Source organism: Brachionichthys hirsutus, chromosome 12, assembly GCF_040956055.1.
Source record: "Brachionichthys hirsutus isolate HB-005 chromosome 12, CSIRO-AGI_Bhir_v1, whole genome shotgun sequence".
Classification (NCBI taxonomy): Eukaryota; Metazoa; Chordata; class Actinopteri; order Lophiiformes; family Brachionichthyidae; genus Brachionichthys; species Brachionichthys hirsutus.
The window spans coordinates 5,385,003-5,409,500 of NC_090908.1; the positions used below are offsets into that span (position 1 = coordinate 5,385,003).

Here is a 24,498-nt window from a genome sequence, read left to right on the forward strand (position 1 = left end):
GCATTCGCTGTCATGGGCCAGTTAACTGGTCGATTTGTTTGAAGCGCTAACGTGAGCTGAGCACCTGATGAAGCAGAGCTGACACATGCTAACTATTGTTTCTGCCCCCAGTCTACCACGTCCCCAGCTGTTGGGGTAACGTAATCCCAGTAACCTCTCCCCTCTCCTGCTCATGATGTCCAACGTGCTTCCCAGTATCGCTCATGTCCCCTGGGATGGGCTCGAACCCAAAGTTAATCATTTGTGTTTTGAACTTGAAGTATATTATCTTATCCACCCAGCCGGCCAGACAGATGGCCGTCCACCATGAGCCTAGGTTCTGTCCAAGGTTTCTGCCCATTAAAGGGAAGTTTTTCCTTGCCTCCGTTGCTCTTGTGGGTCAAGTTGGGTTCTGTGTTTCCCTGCAGGTCTTTCCCTGCTAATCCTGTAAAGTGCCTTGAGATGACTTTATGTTGTGATCTGGCGCTATATAAATAAAACTGAATTGAATTGAATTAATCACATTAATGCTCCAAATTCTAGTTTTAAAATGAGAGATTCTCTCTCATCACAAATCCTGCTTATCTTCTGGAATCTGTAATGATGATGGTGGTCAGGTCTTACCCTTATGTAAGACACTGCACATAAGCTCCCAATCCAAAGACTGACTCTGAGCCCAGATCGAGCTGGCATCAGTGGGGCTTAACGTGGACCGGGATGAAGAGGCATAGTGCTGGATTAACACTGAGCAGCAGTGAGCAGGTGTGACATCACATGCTGCCTATGAACACTGTGTGGGATACGTATGATGGGCTTCAGCGTTCATCTCGTTCTGTAACATTTTTATGTTACAAGGCTGATTTAGATTTTCCAGACTGATCCTAAAGTGTGTGAATGCATTCAGATAATTTTTGCATGTTTTAGATGGCAGCAATAAATAAATGTATGTTTACTTTGACTTATTTTGATATCAAAACTTCACATTCAGGGATTTAACATCGTATTCAGTGGTATGTATTCTGTTATATTAAGGCTTCTATCATCCTCTAAGGCCCCGTGGGTTTGGTAAATGCTTTAAACATTTAGTTAACACACTAGAGCGCTTCCACCGTTATCCACTTGTTCCCCTTTGGAAAGCACTTCAGGATGTTGCATGCAGTCTTTGATTTATCATTACATGTCTAAACTGCTTCTTTGTCTTTCTGCTGCTGGCTCAGCATTCATCAGTCTGTGCAGCCATCTTTTGAGGCGTGTGGTGAAATACCACAGCGGCGTCTGTCTTCCAGTTCCAGCCATGTTTGAGTTCATACAGTTTGCTTGCACATAAAGCATTATAAGTGCACCATGTGGACAGCAGTTTGCCGTATTCTACCACACACTATTTGCCAGCCCAGTGTGTAACATACACTACACCATTTGTAATGCAGCGTGAGCCATTCTTTTGACTTGATTTCCATTTAAATAACTTTAATGCTACAATAATCAACATTTTCACCTTTTTCTGGTGCATTTTGTATTTTGTTACCAGTCTGCAAGTCACCCCTTTCTTTTTAAGATCACCAGCAAGGGTAGAAAACAAAGAGGTCAGAAGAAATGCACCTGGGTCAGCAGCATGCTACCCCTCCATCCTTGGGCACACAAGGAGCATCCTGACAGCATGCTGAGGCTCCAAGCCGTGCTAACGTTCATCCTCCACTCATACACCATTGTGGGAGGTGAACTCCATGCTCTGTTGGTTTTAATGGAGGGAATATTGTTATCGCTGGATTTCTGACAGACTTCTGTTTACGTTGAGTTATTTTACAGACTGCTTTCTTGCTAGTTCTGAATAAGTATTGGAGAATGTCGACTTCCAAGGTCTAAAACCTATGTAGGAGAATCAGAAAAAGTTCCCACTGTCAGTGAGCGCTCCCTCCTGTGTGTTTCAACACAGCGTCACAGTGCTGTTTGAAGAAGTGGTCCCAAATGTTCAGGACCATAAACCCAGAACAGCCTAGACCAGGGTCCCCCATTGGTTCATTTTCTTCCCGCTGGACCCCCATTAAACTAGAATTTGTTTTGCATGTTAAAACAATTTTAATTGTACCGTGCATTCCAACAGGAAGGCAACATGAAGGCATTCAGACAACATAAAACAAAGGTAGAATGAATTTAGAAGAAATTAAGATTTCAATAGAATTGATAATGATTCCATTATCACACCATGGTCTCTATCCTGATTTGGGATTCTTGCTGTCTGAAGAGTGATAATCAGAAAACGCATGAAGCGCATTTCTAGCATTCTTTAATTTTGTTACTCACACAAGCACACACACACACACACACACACACTGTTTCTTCTGCTAAGGTCCATAGTTGTGGAGGATGAGTGAAACATGAATGGAATGGACTCAGTGACTCACTGAATAAAAACAGGGGACATGGAATAATAAATGGACACTTCAATCAGCACCAATTTCCAATCCAGGCCCGCCTCATAAAAGCGTATCTGTTTCAGTGGGATTGTCTGAGGGAAGTTATTCTGTGGACAAAACAGTTAAGGGAGAAGACTCCCAGCGTAGACTGAGACGAGAGAATAATAATTGCTAAAAGTGTTTGAAATCAGCAGATCTCACGACTAACATTGTATCTGCATCACTGTTGCAGGAGAGAGCGTGCACGGGAAAAAATAGGCGATGCACAGGAAGTTCCGCCAAAATCACCCAGCGCTCCTGGGATGAAAGTGGGGGAGGGGGATAATTGTGATAAGTGACAGGCACTTGTCAAAGCTATGGATGATGCAGCCACAAAACTCTCCATCCTGTGGGATGGGGGGGGGTTACGTAAGAGAACATGCGACTCTGTATGACAATGTTTTGGTTCTCACCGTGTTGATGAAGATGCGATTATTCATCACCCCTGCAGAGAAGTTGTTAGATGTGCTCTTTCCTGTTGTTTCATGTCATATTCTTTTCATGCTGACCTACATTCAATCTGTGTCACTGATCTCGCTGCTTTATTCTTCTCTTTGTGATGTAAAAATGTGTTTTTAAGCATACATGCAAAAAGGAGTTCTGATGTTTTGTTTGTTTTGTTTGAAGCAAGTCACTCTATTTTATTAACTTCTGTTTGAGGGGCTTTGCTGCTGCTTTTATTCACTGTTTGAATATATATCTTAATTTCTCCATCCATCTATTGTCTACAGCCGCTTTATCTGCTTTGTAGGTCACGGGTGTTGCTGGAGCCTATCACAGCTAACTATGGGCTAGCTCAGGCATGGGCAAACCCAGGCCCGGCGGCCTTTTTAATCCGGCCCGTCGAACTTGTCCAAATTATATCATTAAATAAAATTGTATTGTAATTAAACCTCATTCCTTTTACCTTTTCCCTATAATGCTACCTGTAAAAGGCCAAATCCTTTAATGCAATAGCTTTCATGTGTCATTTATATTAGCTCACACAAATACTCCATCCATCTGTTCTTGGTCCGGCCCCGCTGTCAAATTTTAGAACCTATTGTGGCCCGCGAGTCAAAAAGTTTGCCCACGCCTGGGATAGATGGTACACCCCGGACACCTCGCCAGCACATTGGAGGGCTCTCTTTATTTATTGCTAATCAAATTTGTATTTTTAATTGTCTTTTTTAGAAAGCACCCTACTCACATGCATGTGCATGCACACATTGCGGTTCGGCTTACGGTAGTTAGATAGATTATGACTAATTATTATTAATTAATTATTTTTCTCCACGGCCCCTGGTGGCCCTGCTAATATTTGTTTCCTAACCACTGATGGTGCATATCAATTACATTTGTTATGAATTTGACATTTAATGATAAATAGCAGGCTATTCACACCCAATCTGTATGCAAGCTCTCGGTATGATGCATGAAATCTGCTACTCTCTCCTGAGAGAAACACTAATTATGTAATTGTCTCAACATCTAATTCACTCTGTGAAAGCAGGACGTGGGTTGTGTTACCGTATCAGGATACGTCTGCTGCCATTCAAGCCGCAGGTCTCCGCTGCTGCTCAGAGAGGTTTGTTGTTATGTTCTGGAAAAGAAGCTCATTGATTATCGACTATTTTCTTCTCTTTGTGTCTCTTGTAGCTCAGGGCCACATCTGTCTGGCTCAGTGAAACATCCAGACAGATCGCTGCGCTAAGAAGAGACATATGAGGAAAGCAAGCACTTTGGGATCTGAGCCAATGACCTGTACGAGCAGAGAAGCAGCACAGAAGCTTGATTAAAATGGGGTAAGTTTAGATGATGAGAGAGCACATTGCCAGCAGCTGCATGGACTGGATTTATCTGTTAACCTGATCTCTGCAACGTGAAGCTCACCGCTTGGGATCCTCTGCACAGAGAACAGGAGCGATGCGCCGATAGCAACAGACGCTGACTCAGATACAGTATAACAGATCAGTGTACAAAGGCACAGACAGAACTACACACTGGAAACGTAACGCATGATAATCTGCCACAATCATATGACACATGTCACTGGAGACTGTTTCTAATAATCAATGGTGAGGCGCCAGTGTAGTTATTTTTTTCTTATTTTTTATGAATTCGATAAAAAAGTTATTTGCAGTGCAAAATGAAGGTATTCACAATCCTTTTGATTTTAGATGCAGCCTTCAAGGCATCTTTAAAATCTGTAGTAAGGCCAGGTTCTGTTTAAATGATGTTAGAGAGAGAGAGGTGTTGCCTCACGGTTGGTCTTACAGTTTGGATTGGTCGGGGTTGGAACCCACAGAGCTTAGAGTTTCATGTGTTTTTATTTAAATGGGAATAATGTTTAAAAAAACACATTTGGTTTGGGGTGGTTTAACAAAGGTGGCACGGTGGGTAGCGCTGTGTGTGAGTGTGTGCGTGAGTGGTTGTCTGTCTATGAGTGGCCGTACAATGCACTGGCGACGCGTCCGGGGTGTACCATGGTTCTCCCCCATAGTCAGCTGGGATAGGCTCCAGAAACAAAGTGGATATGAGACTAATGACGTTGTCTCGTCTAGAGGATGGATGGATGGATGGATGGATGGTTTAACATATTACAGTACTTTCTGTCAGCAGCTCATTTATAGACCAGTAAAGGTGTTCTGCACTAAAGAGGTATAACAACATCTTGTTATACCTGATAAAGGTAAAGGTTAAAAGGGAAATGATTGCTAGTTGTGTGAAACCATTCAGTGACTTTATACAGAATTCAATCAACTGGAATGAAAGGGGCTCGCCTCCATAACAAGCAGTCCAGTATTCTCTATCCAGTCTGTCCACACAGTTCTGGACTGACAGATAAAAATGTCAGGAGTGTGCAAGCAGACTTGTTAATGTTGAGGTTGGCAAATATAGCACACTGACAATTCACAGATCACAGATTTATTATCTCGTCTTCTTCACACACCCTGTCATCCCATCTGTAGAAAGCAGCTCCCGTGTGAGCCGGCACATGGGCCTGATTTATCTTCCCAGTTAACTCCAGTGACAGAGGGAGCAAAGAGCGGAGACCTCCCAAGAACCTTTTATTGTACACCAGCTGTAATTCAAACAAGGCAATAAGATAGAGAGTGGCATGCTGGGAAGCATGCTGCCTGCTCTTCACACACACACACACACACACACAGTGTGTATGCTGAGCAAGACAACAGGAAACCCTGTAAAAATAACGGTTTGCCGTTTCATACGCTCTAAGTCTTGGGAACCGATTCAATGCCATTTTTCACTCATGCACGTAATGCCCTGATCAATGGAGATAAGAATGGACAATAATCGATGGGTGATGCGATGACATATTCTGTGAGATGATAAATATTTGATCACTGTCTGCTATTCTAACTTTGTGTGAGCCTGTTCTTATCAGTGTGTTGTCGGGAGCAGATATATGGCTATGACGCATAGAATTGGTACAAAGCTTCATGGTTCTCTAACTTTAAACCTCATCCAGAAACTGGAAGACAGTTTCTGGAACATGGGGCCAGTGATTTTCTGTAATACACTGTCAAACAGACAAACCCAAACTGAAGAGATGGCCTCCAGGCTGGAGGTATTAAATGTGTGGGTTTAAGAAAGTAAATTTTTATATGGAAAAATCGACTTCCACAGAGTTTCACCGTTGAAAGAAGTTACCTTGAGTCAACATTTTAATGTCATTGGTATTTGTTCTGGGGCCTCATCTCATGAGATGCCACAAATAAGATTTGAGAGTGCAGAATAGAGATCTGTCTATTAACGCAAAGCTGCAGTGTGGTGCGATGTCCTGTTTGTGCACTGGCTTTAGCAAGCATGATGATGATACAGATGATTTGGGTTTTATTATGGGTTGGTTATGAGCCCTCTGAGTCCTAGTTTCATAATCAGAGTCATAATCACAGCTACCCTCGCTGCTGCGCCAGAGGATGAGATATGGGTGATTGCGTTTGGGCTGGGCGGTCGACATGCTATTTGTACTCATTACAGTGAGAGAGATAACTGTGATACAGCCAGTGCCGTCTCAGCAACTCTCCCGGTCAATCGCCAATTGCTGTCTGACTTGGAAGGAAAGAGCCGAGCTGGCCGCCATCGGACACCCAAGCAGTTATCTTCATTATCCTCCCCTCGATGCATGGCCTTAATGTAATTGAATGGATGCCTGTGCATTTATAAAATTACATCTAGAATGGTCATCGGCGGTGTGAAGCAATGAAAGTCACAACGCTGCTCTTGCGTTGTGATGCGACTGCAGACATAACTTCCATGTTGACACTGATGCAGGACAAGCCCAGTTGTCATCTGCATGAATGTTTTTTATCTGTATTATCATACGTTCTGTCCTCGTTCATGCAGGCTGCAGAGCTTCAGACCTGCCGACTGGGTGTCTGACGGCCGCTCGCTCAGTCCGCAGCCATGCAGACGTGAAGCCTCCACCACCGTATGACTACCTCTCCACCTCTGCTGGCTCTCCTGCTGGCTGCGCCTCTCTCCACCTCATCTTAGGCATGGAGCCCTGCATTACCAACCTTTCCCTATCCCCAGACCTGTCCTCCTTCCCTCAACACCGACCTAGTGCCCCTCACTATCCAAGCTTGCAGGGGCCTCCCTTCCCACTCTTGGCAAGGTGTAACAGCAGCACTCTGCTCACTAACCTGGGGTTGAGGTACTGCACCGGCAAACAGGCTCCTGTTGGCGTGGGGCCGGGCCAGAGTTTGAACCTGGGCGCCTGCATCCATACAGGAAGTAATGGCAGCAGACCTTACAGAAGCATGGAAAACCTAAACTGGAACACACGGACAGATTCTGGTATGTATGGCTTGAGCGCTGCCCCTTACAGAAGTGTTGACAGTGAGTTGATTTTACAATACACCTCTACTAGCCACTGGTGTGGCGAGCCTCCAGATGGGTCTATTGTGGGGACCCATGGACTGGTACCAAACTCAGAGAGTCTGGTGTTTTACCCTCGACATGAGATGCCCAGGAAGGATCTACCGCTCTTCCCTCAAGTGCTGTTTCCAAGTGGCATTGATGAATGGGAAGCAAGGAAGGGTCTCAGGGAGAAACTCCGACTCCAGAGTGCCCGGTCATCAGTTGAGCCTCTGAGGTCGCTCCCCCTACGGCCTCAGGTAACCTCAGGTGCTGCGCCTGTTGAAAAAGAGGGCATGCATCATGTAAGTTCAACAGGTGCTGGGTCCAGGACGCTGTGCACATTGCGCATTACCAGCCCTGAGGACATTAAGCAAGAGGTCCTGAGGCGCTTGCAACTCCGGCGCCAGAACAGTAGTCCGAACCTGGCTCCCCACAGCTCCCCGTCAAACCCAAGAGTGGTTAAGGCCTCCTACACAACAGACTATATTGCAGTTAGCAGTAATCAATCACATGCTGCATCTGACCGCCGCAGAGCTCCTGTGGGGCGCTTACATATTCCTACATTTGAGGAGTTTAAGAGGATGAGGCAGACGGGGGGAGAACAAAGCGACGGTTCCACAGCCGGTTCGGTGGGAGCGAGAAAACTTGATGAAGGAGGAACATCAGACAGTAATATATGTCTTTCTGATAAAACTGTCTCTCAGCCACACTCTATTGGAGGAACCGGAGAGAAGCAAGGAACCATGGAGGAGGTGGAGGCTGAAATTAAAGGCAGCAGCGGTGAAGCCCCGCAGGCCGACACCTCCTCAGACAGACCTCCCATTGACACTGTGAGCAGTAACAACACTGCAGCTCCCACCTCCTCTTCCACCTCCATGACCAGCATGTTCTCCCCAATTCGCACATGCCCATCTCCACGTTCAGCCCTGCAATCCATGGCCAGCTCAGTCCAAAACAAAGCCTCTGCAGCGCGTGGAGGTGATGAAGGCAGCAGGCGGAGGAGGAGCAGTCTGGGACCAGCTGGGTCCGTTCCTTTCCCACCCAGCAGGGAGAACTGGGAAAGGCCCTCCAGCTGCTGCCCTGCACTCCTTCTGGAGGGGTCGGACCTGTCCAGCTATGGAGCCAAGATCTATCAAATGAAGGATGGCCTCATTGGATCTGCACTGGACATCATCAAGAAGAGGTTAGTCTGGTAATGTTGTGTGTGTTTGTTATTGTCAATAGTGTTCAGGTCCTTTACTTAATGAAACTATAAAAGTCATACATTCTAAATGTAATGCAAATATACATTTACATTTCTACATTATTGGATAATTTGTAAAGCTAAATAACGGTGTAATTTTGAGTGTGACTGGGGAAACATTTCAACTACATGGCGAGCGGAAACTCATCTCTCCTTAAACAAGCAGTTTAAGCAAGTTCATTTTCCAAATTTAATTTGGAGCTGTAGACATGAGACTTCCCACCTAAAGATTTATCAGCCAAATGTTTTTTTCCAATATAAAATCATAATAAATGAAGTATATTTTGAAAGGTAATAATTCGATTGTATTCATAAAGTCCAAGTGTTGTGACCAACCTACATTAACTCAGTGCTATCTGCTGGGCAGACTCTGTAATAGCAGACCTTTTCTCTAAGGTGTTTAAGCTTCAAAATGAGTTTATAATCAAATTAAATGAACATTTAAATTAATCCAATTAGGAATTTGCATATCTTATTTGTAATCAATCCATTTGTGCTGTTGTTGTGTTGCTACGGTGTTAAGGCCACCAGCATGCTGTGTGTAATTGTACAATCACAGGATGCTCGTATGTTCAAAATTAAATGTGCTGCTACTTTTACCTCCGCTGAGGAGGTTATTTTTCTCCGCCGTTGGCTTGTCTCTCTGTCTGTCTGCCTGTAAGCCTTTTAGCAAGATAACTCAAAAGATTCTTTACGGATCTTGATGAAATTTTTAGGAAATGTTTGGAACTGTACCAGGAACAGTTGGTAAAATGTTAGTGATGATTGATGATGATGAGATCCTGGATTCTGGATCACTTTAAAATCTTCATTAACATTGCAGTCAATAGAGTTTCAACATCTGTTCCTCAATATCTCGGTTGATTATTGACCGATGTTTATGGGTAGGGTGGAGTCCTCTAACTTACCACCGAATTTCATTCAGATCGGATCCAGAATGAGGTCAAGAAAAATATTACATTTTAACATTGAAAACTCCATTTACGGATTAAAAATCTGTTAAAAATACACATCAACTCGGATTCACGTTTACTTTTCATGGTTGGTGTATAAAGATACCAAGAACAATTTAGAACCTTCTGCGCTCTCTGAGTGCTTTTCTAATTAGTTAATACCAGTAAGGCATCAGATCTGACATATTTTAAATTTTCTTTTAACAATTCTGAATCAACGTTGTAGATAATAGTATTTTTTTTGTATTCTGACTGGCTTGCAGTTCTGTCATAATCAGCTTTTATTGAAAGCATAAACTGTTGCGAAAGTGTGCGTTCGTATATAAGAGTATTTAGGAACCCTGTCCCAAATGCCAGCTTTTTTCAGAAGCTTTTATTACCTTAGCTAATCAATTTGTAATGTGATAACTGACAGGCTCTGTCCAACAGGTGTCCCATAACAGTTTTATAAAGATTTTTTACATGTGCTGTGGCGTTTTTCTGTCTCCTTGAACCCAAAAAATCAATCATAACTAGAAAGACAATCAGAGATTTTCAAGTCGATTGGGTTACTAGTTTTTGAGTTATGCGCTCGGACAGACAAACAAACAGACAGACAAACAGACAAACAGACAAACAAACGCACCCAATTGCATTACCCTCGCCTCCTCTTCAGCGAGGGTAATCAGTAGCCTCAAGTAACATGGTCAGATTTCTCTGCCATAAAATGTATTCTTTTCTATAATTATAATTTTTGTGACTTATTTGGACATTTTAAAAAGAGATAGGGCCTGAAGAGTTTTGAGAGATAAAGGGGTGGACTGCCTAAATAGTGATTATACTCATGTTGAGTACTGAGGACACAACACCTACTGTGGCCTGCTTCTGTTTTACTAGTACCACGTGTCAGTCACAGCCGCTGAGCTGTTGTGGGTTGTCCCAGATCAGTGTGAGCAGGACTGGATCTGTGTTATCAGACAGGGATGTAGGGAAAGCCTAATTCCGCTCTGTGTGTGTGTGTGATGAGGGGACATTGACATTGATTTTGGTGTTTGGGGGTAGAATGATGATGGAAAAAGAGGAGGATGGATAAAAGAACAGGAAGCTGTGAGCTGTGAATGGAAGAGCAAGGTGGACTGAATGACGGAGACGCTGTAATAAGATCGGTCTGATCCAGAATGACCATTTCAGCCCTCGACTCCTTCCTGCTCAATTAATCTTCTTTTTTCTTCCTTTGCTTTTTCCTTATTCATCATTTTAATTCCTCTGTCCCACATTCCTCTCTTTCACACATTTTTTCCACTCACCCTTTCAATGCATTCCTATCATCTTCTCATCCCTCCCTTTCATTTCCCCTCCTCTCCCTCCCTCTCCCCATCTGTCTCCCCATTATTCTGCCGTCTCTGCTCTCAACCAGCTGCAGTGCAGAGCTCTCCGCCGAGGCCCCCGTCAGGCTGTCAGGTGACCAGGACGGAGGCACTGACATCACCGGCCCCTCAACCGGTTGTCAGCCTTCCGTCGTTTCCATGGCAACGTCGACAACGGCCTGCAAAGCTGAAGCTGGCGACGAGGCTCCTGCAGAAGGATGCGTAAGGATTCCTTTCATGTCTTTTGAATGTCTGTTCTTGCTTGATCACCGCATTTTACTTCTGCTTCAGACCATATGGAATATAAATATATTTGTATTCAAGGAGGACCGAACAAGCAAGGGGACTGCGACACACACACACACACACACACACAGGCATGCACATCACTCACACAACGTGATGCAGAGGTATTTGTTGAGACAAGAACAAGCACGTACTGTCGTCCAGCAACATGTCGGTAAAAAGAGGATCCAGCCCCCCCCCCAGAGTGGCTCAGCTCTTCATCCTGCTCTCTGCATGACTCCTCTCCGCTGGCTGCAGCATTGTGCTCCTCTCTGTGCATCTGCAGAACGGCGGAGCCGGACTGGCATGAAGTCTCATCTTGCTTCCATGCTAAAGGGCTGTAGGTGGTTTTGAGAACAGATCTGGTCGAGCTGCGTTTGCTTCTTGCCTTTCAACAACGGAATCTATTTCTGCATTACCAAAGTAAGGATTGTAATTTGATAATTTAGCAGATCATGAATTATTCTCCTTGATTTCACCTCATGGCTGCAAGCTTTAAATTATGTTTCTTCCTGCCGTAGAGCGGTGGAAACCTTTCCACGCAGCTCAGTCACGTAACTGGTAGTTGTCAGACGAACGTAAATATTTCGTGGGTAATTTAAAAGCCAATATCATCACAGGCGATGCCGGGGACCTGCTTGCATGTGAAAGGGATTAACTTTAAACTTTTCATCTTGACTGGCGACTCTTCATGCTGCAGTGGGTCGGGGAAGTCCTTGTTTACCTTGCAAAAAGTCAGGACATGCTTGGGGGGGGGGTCCTATTTTTCATCATTTCAAGCTGTGATCAGAACAGATTTCCAGATGCGTGGCATTGTTAATGTTTGTTACAAGACTTCAGTGCAACATTCCAATATGAAATTTAGATTCTTGTCAAGAGACATAAGAAGAATTTGATGTGTAATGATGCTCGTCGACATGGCAGCATCTTGCTTGGAAGCTGCTCATGCAGATGTGCACAGAGACACTTAAGATGCGAGTTCTCCTCTCATCTTTTGCACCTCATCTTCTCAGAGAGTTGGTGCCTTTTTTCATCCGTTGCTATAGCAACGTGACCATTTGATTGACGTATGTATCCTTCCAAACAGCAGCACGCCGGTCTGGGCTGCAGGCGCTCCAGTTCGGATGCAGCCTATGAGCTGGCTGAGACGGTGAGGGTGCAGCGGGAGTGCCGTCTCCGGCCCCACTACAGCGATCCCATGCCAGCCGACGCCTCGAAACGCAAACAGCTGGAGATGAAGATCGCTGCCGCCGCCAGACTCCACGGCCATCGCCGGGACCGCGACAAAGACCGTGACAGAGACAGTGGTGAGTGTTTGTGGTTGCTCTGTTTTATAAATCCTTTGCATCTTTATGTAATTATAAAACATTCGTAAAGTAAATTATGGAAGAGGCAAAAAAAAGCATATGCATAATATGTTTACAGTATTTTTATTTGCATCTGTACTTAAGACTGCATCATAACCCATGAGAGAAATACTGATTTTGGTATGACTGGATGTTCATATGCATCTGTCATGTTTTTTGTTTTGTTTTTTTGCAACTACAAAAGACAATTGGACATTTTGAAGTTTGTATCAGTCACCCAAAAATATATTGCTGTGCCATAATTGGTTAAGAGTGATGCTCAGGTGAAGGGACGAAAAAAAACTTTTACAATGGAGGACAAGCATGATTAAATATTTGTCATGAATCGTGACATGGACAAAAAATCTAGACAAAAATAAGATGTGCTTCATAATATATAGAAGCACATAGTAATGAATCAAAAATGCAGTGGTATGATAAAGTATTTGATAACATTTATATATCCATCCTTCCATTTATATAATGAAACATGAATAGCTCAGCACAAACATACTTTATATTCCGGATTGGGAAATTTCTTGTGTTACTGGAGCCAAGTAGGAAAAAGTAAACAAGCAATCGGTTGGAAAAAATGATCAGTAAATATAATAAAAAATATAAAATTACATTATTAATATTAAGTTATTCACAAAGTAAAATCCCTATAAATAACAAATAGAAAATAACTACAATGAACAACAAAATTAAAGATAAAATACAATATCTCAGTGGTCAAAACTGGAAACTGGAACTTTGAAGTTGAGAGTTCTGTCTCAGAAAGGTACAGAACTGGGAAGCGTTATTGGCCATGAAAGGTTTGTCCTTGAGACGGCAGAACTGGATCCGTCTGCTGGAGAAGAAGCTTCCTGTCTGTCCAGCAGGGGGAGAAGAGGCTGGTCAGGCTCGTCCACAATGGATAACAGGTGGATCAGCCCCTTCCTCTCCGCTACAGCTTCTAATGTGAACACACGCAATCGCACACTGTAGTGGAGACAAACTGAAGTCTTTGTCTGGAGGAGTAGCGTCGAATTATTGGAGAAAGATCAAATCTATAGTTTATTCATTTGAGGACTGGTCCAGATTAAATGGGCGTTTAAGGAGGCTATCAATTCTCTGTGTGTGTGTGTGTGTGTGTGTGCATGCGTGTATGTTCTCTATGCTTGAGAGAAGAAATCCATGAACATGAACACTGATGAATCTTGCTCTGCTCCTTCTCCACAGCTCCAGCAGCCCTTCGTGGTCGCTCTGAGCCCCCTGGCGAGGAGCGACATGTTGGCCGAGGTGTGACCTGGTCCGGGCAGCATCGCTGGAGCACCATCAGCAGTCTGAGTGCCGACAGTGGCGTGGTCGGCCTCAACGACGAGCGGGAGGATGACGACAGCGAGCCTCGCCGCTACCGCAGAACCCGGGGAGCTGAGGTGGAGCGAGTAGACAGTGGCATTGGCCCGGGGCTGTCCCGCACCTGGAAAAGGCCATCGGCCTCCCTCAGAGCCTGGGAGGCTCAGAGACCCTGTCCAGACTGTGGAATGAGGGACGGCTCCTCCAAAGAACGAGGAGAACGCATGTGTGAACGTTGCTCCAAGCTGCGCACTGAGCGCAAGGAAGCCATCCTGGAGTTTCTGAACACCGAGTCGAGCTATGGCGAGGACCTGCGCATCATCAAGGAGGAGTTTTACTGCCCCATGCAGACTGCTGCCCTGCTGACAGCTGAGCAGCTCGCTGTGGTGTTTGGTAACGTTCAAGAGCTGATGGAGGTGAACGACCGCTTCACTGAACACCTGCAGGATAGCGTCGACCAGGCCTTTGACCAGGTGACCAGAACAATACAGAACCCAAACAACTACTAGATTCAGAAGTAAACTCCATCCGAAAATATGTGTTTGATACGTTTGAAGGTTTCAGAGCAGATACTGAATAGAAAACTTTCAGCAACCGGTTCGAGTTCCGTCCGTCACAATCATTCCTTCTGTTTCCCTTTAGACGTTGAAGCCACTGTGTCCCAATCCTAGTCCTAATCTTCATGGCAAAGGGGTCGGGGTTGGGATTCACAGTCATCAGATCAGTCCTGACTTTATAACCGCCTGCCTGTTATTGTGCAAAGCCCCCTTTAAACTCCAAAAACAGCATCGGGCAGTTGCTCGATTGGATTGAGGACCCGGGAATTTGTAACACCTGGAACTTGTAATCATTTTCCACAAACCATTCCTGAGCGTTTTTTTTGCAGTGTTGCAGGGCTCAATAGCTCGTCTGCAGCTGTGCAGCCCAATGCGCTGCAGCCCAATGCGCTGCAGCCCAATGCGCTGCAGGCCAATGCGCTGCAGCCCAATGCGCTGCAGGCCAATGCGCTGCAGGCCAATGCGCAGCGGGCCAATGTGCTGCAGGCCAATGCGGTGCAGGCCAATGCGCTGCAGGCCAATGCGCTGCAGGCCAATGTGCTGCAGGCCAATGCGCTGCAGCCCAATGCGCTGCAGGCCAATGCGCTGCAGGCCAATGCGCTGCAGGCCAATGCGCTGCAGGCCAATGCGCTGCGGGCCAATGTGCAGTGGGCCAATGCGCAGCGGGCCAATGCGCTGCAGGCCATGGCATACTGTGCTTTCTGACATGCTCCTATCAGAACAAGCAAGCAGTATGTGCTGCACCTCGTCTGTGGAATCAGACAGCGTGGGCCATCCTTCACTCGGGGCCACTGCCCTTCTCAGCACTTCACTGGTTCCCGTTCCTTCGGTCACTTTTTGTCTCAGTAAACTCTGCAGACCAGGAATACTCAGCAAGACCGACGGCTGCAGCGATGCTGAGACCCGGTCGTCAGCAGACACAAGTCCTTGTCAGCGATGCTGAGCTCCTTACACTTGCCGGAGGATCTATCCCACCATTGATGGGTGCCATTGTAACAAGATAATCAATGCGATTTGCTACTGATCAGTTATGTTACAGCTGATCAGTTTAAACGTCACAGAGTTTTCCTTGACAGCGATGACTTCAGCGATCGCGTGGCATGTAAATGAGTGACATGAACTATTTCTCTGATTTGGTTTGACGCCAGGGAGACGATGATCTGCTGACAGTCTACATCGGAGAGATCTTTCTAGAGTTCGTCAATATGTTGCCCGCCTTCCAGACCTACTGCCTGCAGCAGTCTATGTCAGTCAACATGCTCAACGCCCTGGAGAAAGAGAAAGAGCTGCTCAGGTACACAGAATGCAGAAAGTCTTCTAGTTGGTCTGTGTGTTGGAAGCTTTTCTTGCTACGTGGAAAAGACAGACGGTTATTATCGCCGTCAGAAGTTCTATTTTGAGAGCAGACTGGCAATGATTCATATCACGGCTAATCAACGAGCCCGGCTGTCTTAGGATTCCAATTATTCCATTCAATTAATGGTTTTTTAACCTTATTTTCTGTTTCTTACATTGTTTAGAATCTTTCTGGACGTCTCCCAGAATGACAACACGGCACTACGTCGGATGAATTTGCGCTCCTTCCTCATGGCTCCTCTCCAGCGTGTGACTAAATACCCTCTTCTACTGAGCCGCATTATTAAGGGGACTCATGAATGTCACCCTGACTATGCACGCCTCCGTGAGGCCAAGAGTCGTGTGGAATCCCATCTGGAGCACATCAACATGAAGACCAAGCAAGAGGGGAATGGCGTCTCCTGGTCCCTGCGCTCGTTCCGCCGCGACAGCCGCAAAAACCGGGAGCTCGTCAACATCGAGATGCGAGAAGTCTCAATGAAGATGGTCGGCTGGGCGAGAGAAACGGCACGATTTGTTATGGAGGGACCCCTGCAGGTGTCCCAGCCAGCAGATGGTCAGTGGTTAAGGAAGGGCAGCAGGACCCTCAAGTTTCACAACGTCCAGACTCTGCTGATGGTGAGGACGCAGCGGGCTGGTGAAGCCCCCGGACAGGGCGTTGACCCGGGAGCACGGGGGGCTCAGGGGGGGGGATGTAGGGACGGCATACAGGACGGCGTGCTGATTCTAATCAAAGACAAGAGCAGTGGGAAGTTTGCTGTGCTGAGAGAGCCCATCCATTTGGGAAACTGTGTGGTTTCGACAGATCCGGACTCCGAGGATACATTTGAGGTGCTGGACATTCGCCGCGACTCTTTTGTTTTTCGTGCTTCTGACAAATCTCGCACCCAGCAGTGGTTCCATCAGATCCAGAGATATGCTCGGGACTTTGGCAGCTGGAGGAAGAGGCGCAATGCTTTGCCCAATATCATGATCAACACAAACCAGAGCCGCTCCTGAGACTAACTACCCCCCCTCCAGCGTCACCCTGTAAAGAACCTGAATAACTCTCCTACTGCAAAAACAAACTGACCACAAGAGGCATGCGAGAGACGCCACTGCGAGTTCTTAGATGGTGCAAATGGTACAAAAGAGGCCAAGAGCTCTGTTCAGTGATTTCTCCTCTGCTGCACGCTGGAGGTGAAGCAGCTACAGACCTCCTGGATCACTGTGTTTACAGCAATAATCTCCACCAGCTTCTGAACAAGGAGCCACTGCAGGCGCATTTAAGAGGAGCCCCCAGAGGCTCAGCGCTGGAAATGCAGATCATCGTCGTGCCATGAGAGAAGCCAGGTCAATCTCCTTTGCGTTAGCAGCATGCTAAATACCAAGGTCAAGCGCTTGTGTGCCCCCACAAGCATCAGGACAGCCGAGGGATCAGACTGACCCACGGGACAGATGTGTTGGTTATTATGGGGGGGGGGGGGTATTAGCATTCAAACAATGAAGCTGATTAATCTTTTGCCTAAAAGAGAAAATCTCTGAAAGTGAAATTTTTTTCACAGTAAATTCCCAGTTACTTTATGTGCAATTGTAAAAAACAAGGGGGGGGGGGGGCTACATTTGTCAGGACTGAAGCAGCAAACATTTGACTTCCACGTTGATGACCTGGTGTTAAGCTCATTTCAGCACGGTATGATCGTAACGCATTACGCTTGAAACGTGTCATTAGTTTAAATACTTCTGCCTTCGTCCAACAATCTCCACTAGAGCTGAAATACGGCGCTTTGAAATCAATAATCAACGGCTTGCTATGGTCAGACAGCGGCTTTTTTTTAGCAGGTCCTTGATGAGCCTCAAAGATCCATCTCTTCATGATACAGGTTAGCTGTTACTGCCAGCTTGTTGCTGCTGTGCCTTGGTACTCGATTACTGTTAAGCGAAAACCTGAATCCCTTTTCAATCAGCCCCAGTAGCATCGATCACTACTCTAGAATGCCCTCTGGTGGCAGTGAGCTCACGTTACAGGTAATGTGATTCTCTACCACTTGTTTTATTTATGAAGGCTTTATTTTAAATGCACTTTATTCTATAATAGAAAGCTCTGAAGGATAACCAGTGGCAAGACCAGTTCAACTCTCCTCATTGGAGAAGGGACCTTATTGACCAAAGGAGATTTCAGAGAATCAAACCAAAACGATTTAAGCCCGATGCTATGAAGTAGCGCTAGCAGAGGTAGCAAATCACTGTGTGAGTGCAGAGTTGGTCGACTCCATGATACGCCAGTGCCGGAGGACAGCTTCCAATGAACCCTTCTGAAATGTAAAGAAAAACAAAGGCTGCTGATTTAGTTTTCCTCATTTGCATTTGATTGAGTCACTATAATTTCACCGGTGTTAATATATAGTGAATTATATTAAAAGATTTTGAGCTTGTTTGTTGTAGTTTTCTGCTTAATGTGAAATTAAAACGTAGTTTCAGCTTCAATCACTATAAGCATCTTTAGGTCGACGGATAAACCAGTGCAGGTGAAGTGTATGGAAAACAACGACAACATAGAAACCAGGAATATTAATATTTCCAAGAAAATACAATACAGCTCAAAAGTATTTAGACCAAATAAGAGATGTGTAACATACCGGTAACTGAATATTCTCTTGGATAGCAGAGAAACTTTCATCACTTGACGAGCACATTTGTGAAACAGTTTAACAGACTTTCATTGGCAGTTCTAACAAGGGTTCCAAAATAAAGGAACCAAACCAATTACAGACGACAGAGTGCCTTAATATTCAAACATTCCCTCCAGAAATGAGGCACCTGGTCTTTATGCATCTGATTCTGATAATGTTGCCAAAAACACAGACATTAAAAAACTGGCAAAGAACACAAAAGCTGCATTTTTGTTATGTTTACAAACAAAAACTACAAAAATCATCAGAGAACAGATTTCAACAACAAAAACCAAACTGGTTCTTCAAAGTCCCCTGCGTACATTAAACACACTCACACATGGTCTATCCTCGGCTGATGGCTCCTGTCATCAACGTGGGGCGGTTCCAGCCCTCCTCCGTCTCCCACAGCCAATCACCACCTGAAGCTCTACTTGTCTAAGACGGGCTCGGACTCGGGCTCCTTGGCCAACCCACGGATCGACAGGTCGTAAACCACCTCCTCGATCTTCTTCACGTCGTACTTCAGGCCGTCGTAGCGCTTCCGCAGAGGGTCGTTCTTCAGGTTGAGCAGGCGGAAGCCCGAGTCAAGGTCATTGATGAAGTTTGAGATTCGGAGTGGCCGGTTGTAGTCCCCGGCGGTGACGCTGTTTACCGCTAGCCTGGACTGGAGGAAGATGCAATGACAAGAAACAAGAATGAATGCTGGACCCAGATTCAGCAACTTCACATCTCAGGGATTAAAATGGCTTTCTGAAGCAGGACAGTGTGTGTTGGGTCATAATGCATTCAGATGCAGGGGCAGAGGGGCCTGTAGCTGGGCTTAGGGAACCGCTGACTGGAGTGATGTCATCCTGGTGACATCACAAGGTGTGCTATGCCCTGGGTGAAATAACACGATTGATGTGTGCTGATGGCACACACTCGCTGAGCGCGTCGTCATTTCATGAGATTAATCGTATTTAGCTGAAGCAGTGAAAACACTCCCATCCGCCATGTTTCTCCAGAGCTCATGCTGAAACATTCAAAACAGCGGCAGCACATTCTCAAATAAATAACGTTTGTAATACAATAGAAACGTTTCGCCTCCCATGAATTAGTTATAAACACGTGAAAAAACCTTCTCAAGTCATTGACATCACGTGTCTCCATAAAACACACACACACACACATACAGCAGACTTTAAGTATGTCCAGTTAAAACTAGAAACGCAGCACGTCCTTAGTTTTGTGGCATACTGGAAAATATTCCATGGACGGTTTGTGCATTCACGGTGTCGAGGCGAGTCGTCTGGCGCCCTGCAGGTTGACACTGAGGGCAGCGAAATCAGTTCTGATTAATCAGCGCTTTCCTGCGTTTGTCACAGCAGCAGTCAGAATGTCATTTTGGCCTTTGGTCACCACAATTTTACATATTTTGTTGCCATTGAGAAACAATCAAAGAAAGTTTGAGACTCAAAAACGTGTAAAAATAAATCCAGGACAGTTAACGGGTTGCCGAGCTGCAGTTCTACCTGCGGTCCCGGTCTTTAGCAAACATCTTAACAGCCATCAATGGACTCACCAGTTCACTGGCCATGATGAGCACACCTGCCAGGTAGTCCTCTACATCCAGGTGGAAGCCTTTCTCACGCACCACGTCAACTGTAGGGTGAAGAGGAGACGAGAGAAGATGAGGAACGCTGCCTGTCCCAGTACGAGACGCACCGTGGCAGAGCACGCTGACGCGTCGTCTGAAGAAGCTAGAATGTGTAGGAAAGCTTGAGACGTCGTTATGACTGATGGACAGACAGACTGCTGCGTCCCCATCACTTCATGGTCAGAGGGACAACACCCAAGTAACCTAACCCCCCATAAATGCTTGCGGGGGACCAGCAGCAAAAAGCGAGCGTCACAAAAACATGAATGGATTGAAGTTCATCAGAAAATCTGGAGTAGATTACAGCGTTTCGACCAAATTAAAGATCCAGTGTGACGTTTCCAACTGCTGGAAAGGTGCCGGTGCCACGGTGGCACAACCGAGATGACGTAGGAGAAGAGGACCCGCTAAGATGAGTCAGCCGTACCATGCAGAGTGAGATCAGCATCAAACACAAACGGGTACCTACTGCCGAGTATCCGAGTGACTTCCTCCCGAGTCACCAGAGTTTCACCCTCCAGGTAAACGACAAAGGCCGATAAGAAAGCCAAGCGCTGCAGCACAAAACGCCAATGTTCATGGAACCTAAAGCGGAGCCGCAGCAAAACGCTGGTTAATACATGCACCAAGGTTATATCTTGAATCAATACATTATTGAAATGTTCAACCTAAACAGTGGTAAACAAATCGGTGCTTGGACGGAAGCATCCTCAAAGTGCTTTAGGAAAAACAGTTTGGTGTGAAAGATTGTATTAATGCTTTAATCTGAACGCTGTGATCCAGAGAAGCCGTACGTCTCAGGTCCTACCTGTAATACTGCTCCGCAGGAAACTTTGTTTTGAGCTCAGCCATTTGTGTCCTGACGGTGCAGAACAACTCCCGGGCCTTTGCACATTTCACAGGAACTAAACGGAGAAAACAAAAAAACTACTATTAGAGTGAAAAAAAGAGAGGCGGAGAAGGAATAAAAATGGTCTCCTCCACCTCACATTCACACGCCAGTGGGCGACTGCTGCCATGCAAGGAGCTGCCAGACCCACTGGGAGCGATTTGGGGTTCAGCGTCTTGCCACTGACACGTGGGCAGTCAGAGCTGGGATTCGAACCAATGATTTTCTGATCGCTGGATGACCTGCTCCACCAACTGAGCTTCAGCCGCCGCTTCTACTCACTTTCTTTGAATCCAGACGGTTGGTGGACACTTTGCAGTACTGTTAGTATTTCTCTGGCATTCTGCTCCAACACCTGGACTACCTTACGGATATCCTGCAACGGAGTACATCGTGCTTATTGGATCAATGCCACTATCCCCGATCAGTAGTTGTATCATTGCAACCATGGCTCTTTAATGTTTGGTAGGATTCATAACGACTCCACGCATCTCACCTCGACCGCCATTCATGCTCACATGCATTCTTCATTTGTTGACTGTGTGTGTGTGTGTGTGTGTGTGTGTGTGTGTCTGCATCCGAGATCACGGAGAAAGCCCACGGAGACACGGGGAGAACATAAACTCCACACAGATAGGAACCTTCTCTGAGGCAATAGCGCTAATCTTTCCCCCCCAGAGCTCATCGTAGCGCAGAGATAGCACTAGCCGTCTAGCTTATAAGCGCTAGCTAAGGTCACGAAAGACCTTTTACTCGCTACTAATAACAGACTCATGTCTGTGCTTGTCTTATTAGAGGTCAGTGCAGCCTTTGACACAATCGATCATGAGATTCTGTTACAGAGGCTGGCAGGGATGGGTGTTGAGAACCGGTCCTTCTTGAGAACCGGTCCTTCTTGAGAACCGGTTCTTCTTGAGAACCGATGTCCAGCGTTTTAATTCGTTGGTATCGTTCGCCATTTTTGCAAACGATTCCCTCCTTGATTCCAGTAGAATGTAGAACGACGTCACTACATACATTTGCGTAAGATACGCAACTTTAGCACATATATTCTTTTAAAAAAGGAGCACATTTTAATTTCTAGACATTCTTCTGTAATTTATTTTAAAGAAACTATTGTTTGGTTTGTATGCGGTCATGTGAGTCTGGGTCAAGATATAAAACTAAGTTGATCGACCCGTTTGTTGAGTCTGTAGCACCGAATCGAAGATGGAATTGGAATCGTATAAATCTGATCAGTTCTCATCCCTACTCCAGATGTGTCTGTAAATCACTCAGAACAAGATTGGCGATTATATTGATATGGAAATAGTCTGTGAAGGTATGCGCGTGTGAGCAGGAGCAAAAACCTTTAGTAATGTAGCAGCCTAGCTTTGAATGGCAGCGTCCCTGCTAACACGCGTAGTTAAACGTTTAACTACGTTTGTGTACGACATTTGCATAATAAAATTCACTAAAAGCTTCCCAAATACTGTAATAAATCAAACACGAGTTGAGCGTGCGGCCCCACTTTTAACGCACTCTCTCTCTTTCAAAGCCTTATTGCAGATGGTAGCTGAAAGTTTAAAAGAGAAGTGCGGCCGGATTACACTCAACCAACACCAGAGAAAGCAGGACGGATTACACTCAACCAACACCAGAGAAAGCAGGACGGATTACACTCAACCAACACCAGAGAAAGCAGGACGGATTACACTCAACCAACACCAGAGAAAGCAGGACGGATTACACTCAACCAACACCAGAGAAAGCAGGACGGATTACACTCAACCAACACCAGAGAAGGCAGGACGGATTACACTCAACCAACACCAGAGAAAGCAGGACGGATTACACTCAACCAACACCAGAGAAGGCAGGACGGATTACACTCAACCAACACCGGAGAAGGCAGGACGGATTACACTCAACCAACACCGGAGAAGGCAGTGAAGAGGTGCGTCTGGGACCAACAGGAACACTCACTCATCACCCCGAGTCGGATGGAGCTCCCCGCACTTTGTTAGAATTTTGAAACAAATCTTTTCTATTTTCTGATAAAAATAAAAGGCATTTAAACAAAGTGCTGGAGTTCATTTTATTCAAAATTGTGACGCCAATATTTTCCCTGAGATGAATGATCGGCTCCTAATATTGGTCATCAGCCTCCTTTGCTACTAATAATCAGTATCGGCTCTGAAAGAATAGATCAGTCGATCTCTAATATATACGGGCGGCACATGGTGGGTTGGGACTTCGTTTGGGAACCAGAGGGTCACCGGTTCAAACCCCAGCCAAGACAAAAAATATGTGGTGTGGACCGGTTACTGGAGAGAGGTCAGTCTACCTCCAGGCCACTGCCGTGGTGCCCTTGAGCAAGGCACCGACCCCAAAAGCAACCATCAACCATCAAAAGCTTCAGGCGCACTGACCATGGCGGCACCCTTTATATATATACATATATGTACTGTGAACGATATAATTTCATTGTGTGTGTGTGTGCCTTGCTGACTGACATTTATATGACAAATATTCTTGATAACTAACAAACACACACACACACACATACATACGGTCGTTTTTTGCTGGCAGGGCATCAGTTTCGGGAGAATGTGTGTACCGTGCTCTGTTTATGTTTATATCCTATCATCTGCTAACATTAGCTAACATTAGCCGATTGCTAACTCTTTGCCTTTACGAGGCGGCTCGTTGACTCTCACCTCCCGGACGTCCTGGTCGGCGCTCAGGGATCCCTGGATACAACTAAACATCTCGGTGACAGACATTTCTGACCAGTCAAGCTGTTCGTAGCCGATGATTAGCCGATGATTAGCCGATGATTAGCCGATGATTAGCCGTCTGCAGCTAATTCAGACACCATCGGCGTGCACGAGACCCGTCTCCAGTGACTCCGTATTTTGTACGGCGCGTTAATTCGACGTCACCAATAGTCTTCTTCTGCGACTTCTTCTTCGCGGGGTTTATAGGCGGCTGGTCACCTTTACGAAGGGCATTATTGGGCATGGATCAGACTCCTATTTAACCACGAATGTCGCTGTCCTCGAGTTACAACTTCAAAGTATATTTGTGCTAACACGAATACTAAAATAAATAATTACATTTCCCTTATATTCTTCAAAATAATCCTGTGCATTTTACAAACTCCATCACCGCTGTCATCGTTTGTTCGCCTCTTCTTCTTTTATTTTTTTGGCGGTCGGCAACTCATGTCTGATGCGCATCACCGCCACCTTTCGATCTGGAGTGGGTTCGGAATGGATTTTACACACTACAACTTCGTATGCGGTGTGGTGCCCATAGACATAAGACATCCCATAATGTTATTAGATAGCAACCGACACTCACTTTGACGTGTGCCCACTATGGGTCGTTGAAGAAGATCGACTTTCATCCTGAAACCATTACACCCAATTAAAGTGTAAACTGGGGCTAAACCTTCTCACCCTCTGCGATTTCTAAAGGCTCCAGAAGATAAACATAGTTGTCACCGGGCCCTAAAACACTACAAAGCAAAATAAACAGTAATAGCTGGCAGAAAAAGGTTGTGATATATTCATTAAATAAATATAAGACCATGAAAACCGACTGACAGACTCA

The 24,498-nt window shown here is 45.5% G+C and overlaps 2 protein-coding genes across 2 annotated transcripts; one reads left to right on the forward strand and one right to left on the reverse strand.

The window, feature by feature from the left end:
• The first annotated feature begins 6,615 nt into the window (after positions 1–6,615).
• arhgef49 (Rho guanine nucleotide exchange factor 49) lies at positions 6,616–16,721 on the forward strand. Its single transcript, XM_068746489.1, is given in 7 exon segments — positions 6,616–6,628; positions 6,783–8,481; positions 10,891–11,036; positions 12,172–12,409; positions 13,688–14,282; positions 15,515–15,660; positions 15,887–16,721. Coding segments are annotated over 7 exon segments (3,672 nt in total).
• Positions 16,722–18,257: 1,536 nt separating this feature from the next.
• tsn (translin) lies at positions 18,258–23,795 on the reverse strand. The gene is made up of 6 exons (XM_068746388.1): positions 23,601–23,795; positions 21,184–21,277; positions 20,821–20,917; positions 20,482–20,597; positions 19,938–20,017; positions 18,258–19,040 (listed from the first exon to the last, which is right to left on the reverse strand). The coding sequence occupies exons 1-6, from the start codon at positions 23,664–23,666 to the stop codon at positions 18,804–18,806; spliced, it is 690 nt and encodes a 229-aa protein (XP_068602489.1). The 5' UTR covers positions 23,667–23,795; the 3' UTR covers positions 18,258–18,803.
• Between the last annotated feature and the right edge of the window lie 703 nt (positions 23,796–24,498).

Excerpts from the sequence above, each read along its gene's own strand:
- tsn (XM_068746388.1), bottom strand. The coding sequence starts at position 23,666 with ATGTCTGTCACCGAGATGTTTAGTTGTATCCAGGGATCCCTGAGCGCC. Across the intron at positions 21,278-23,600 it reads CCGACCAGGACGTCCGGGAG|GATATCCGTAAGGTAGTCCA; the intron begins GTGAGAGTCAAC and ends ACTCCGTTGCAG. Across the intron at positions 19,041-19,937 it reads TCATCATGGCCAGTGAACTG|TCCAGGCTAGCGGTAAACAG; the intron begins GTGAGTCCATTG and ends ATCTTCCTCCAG.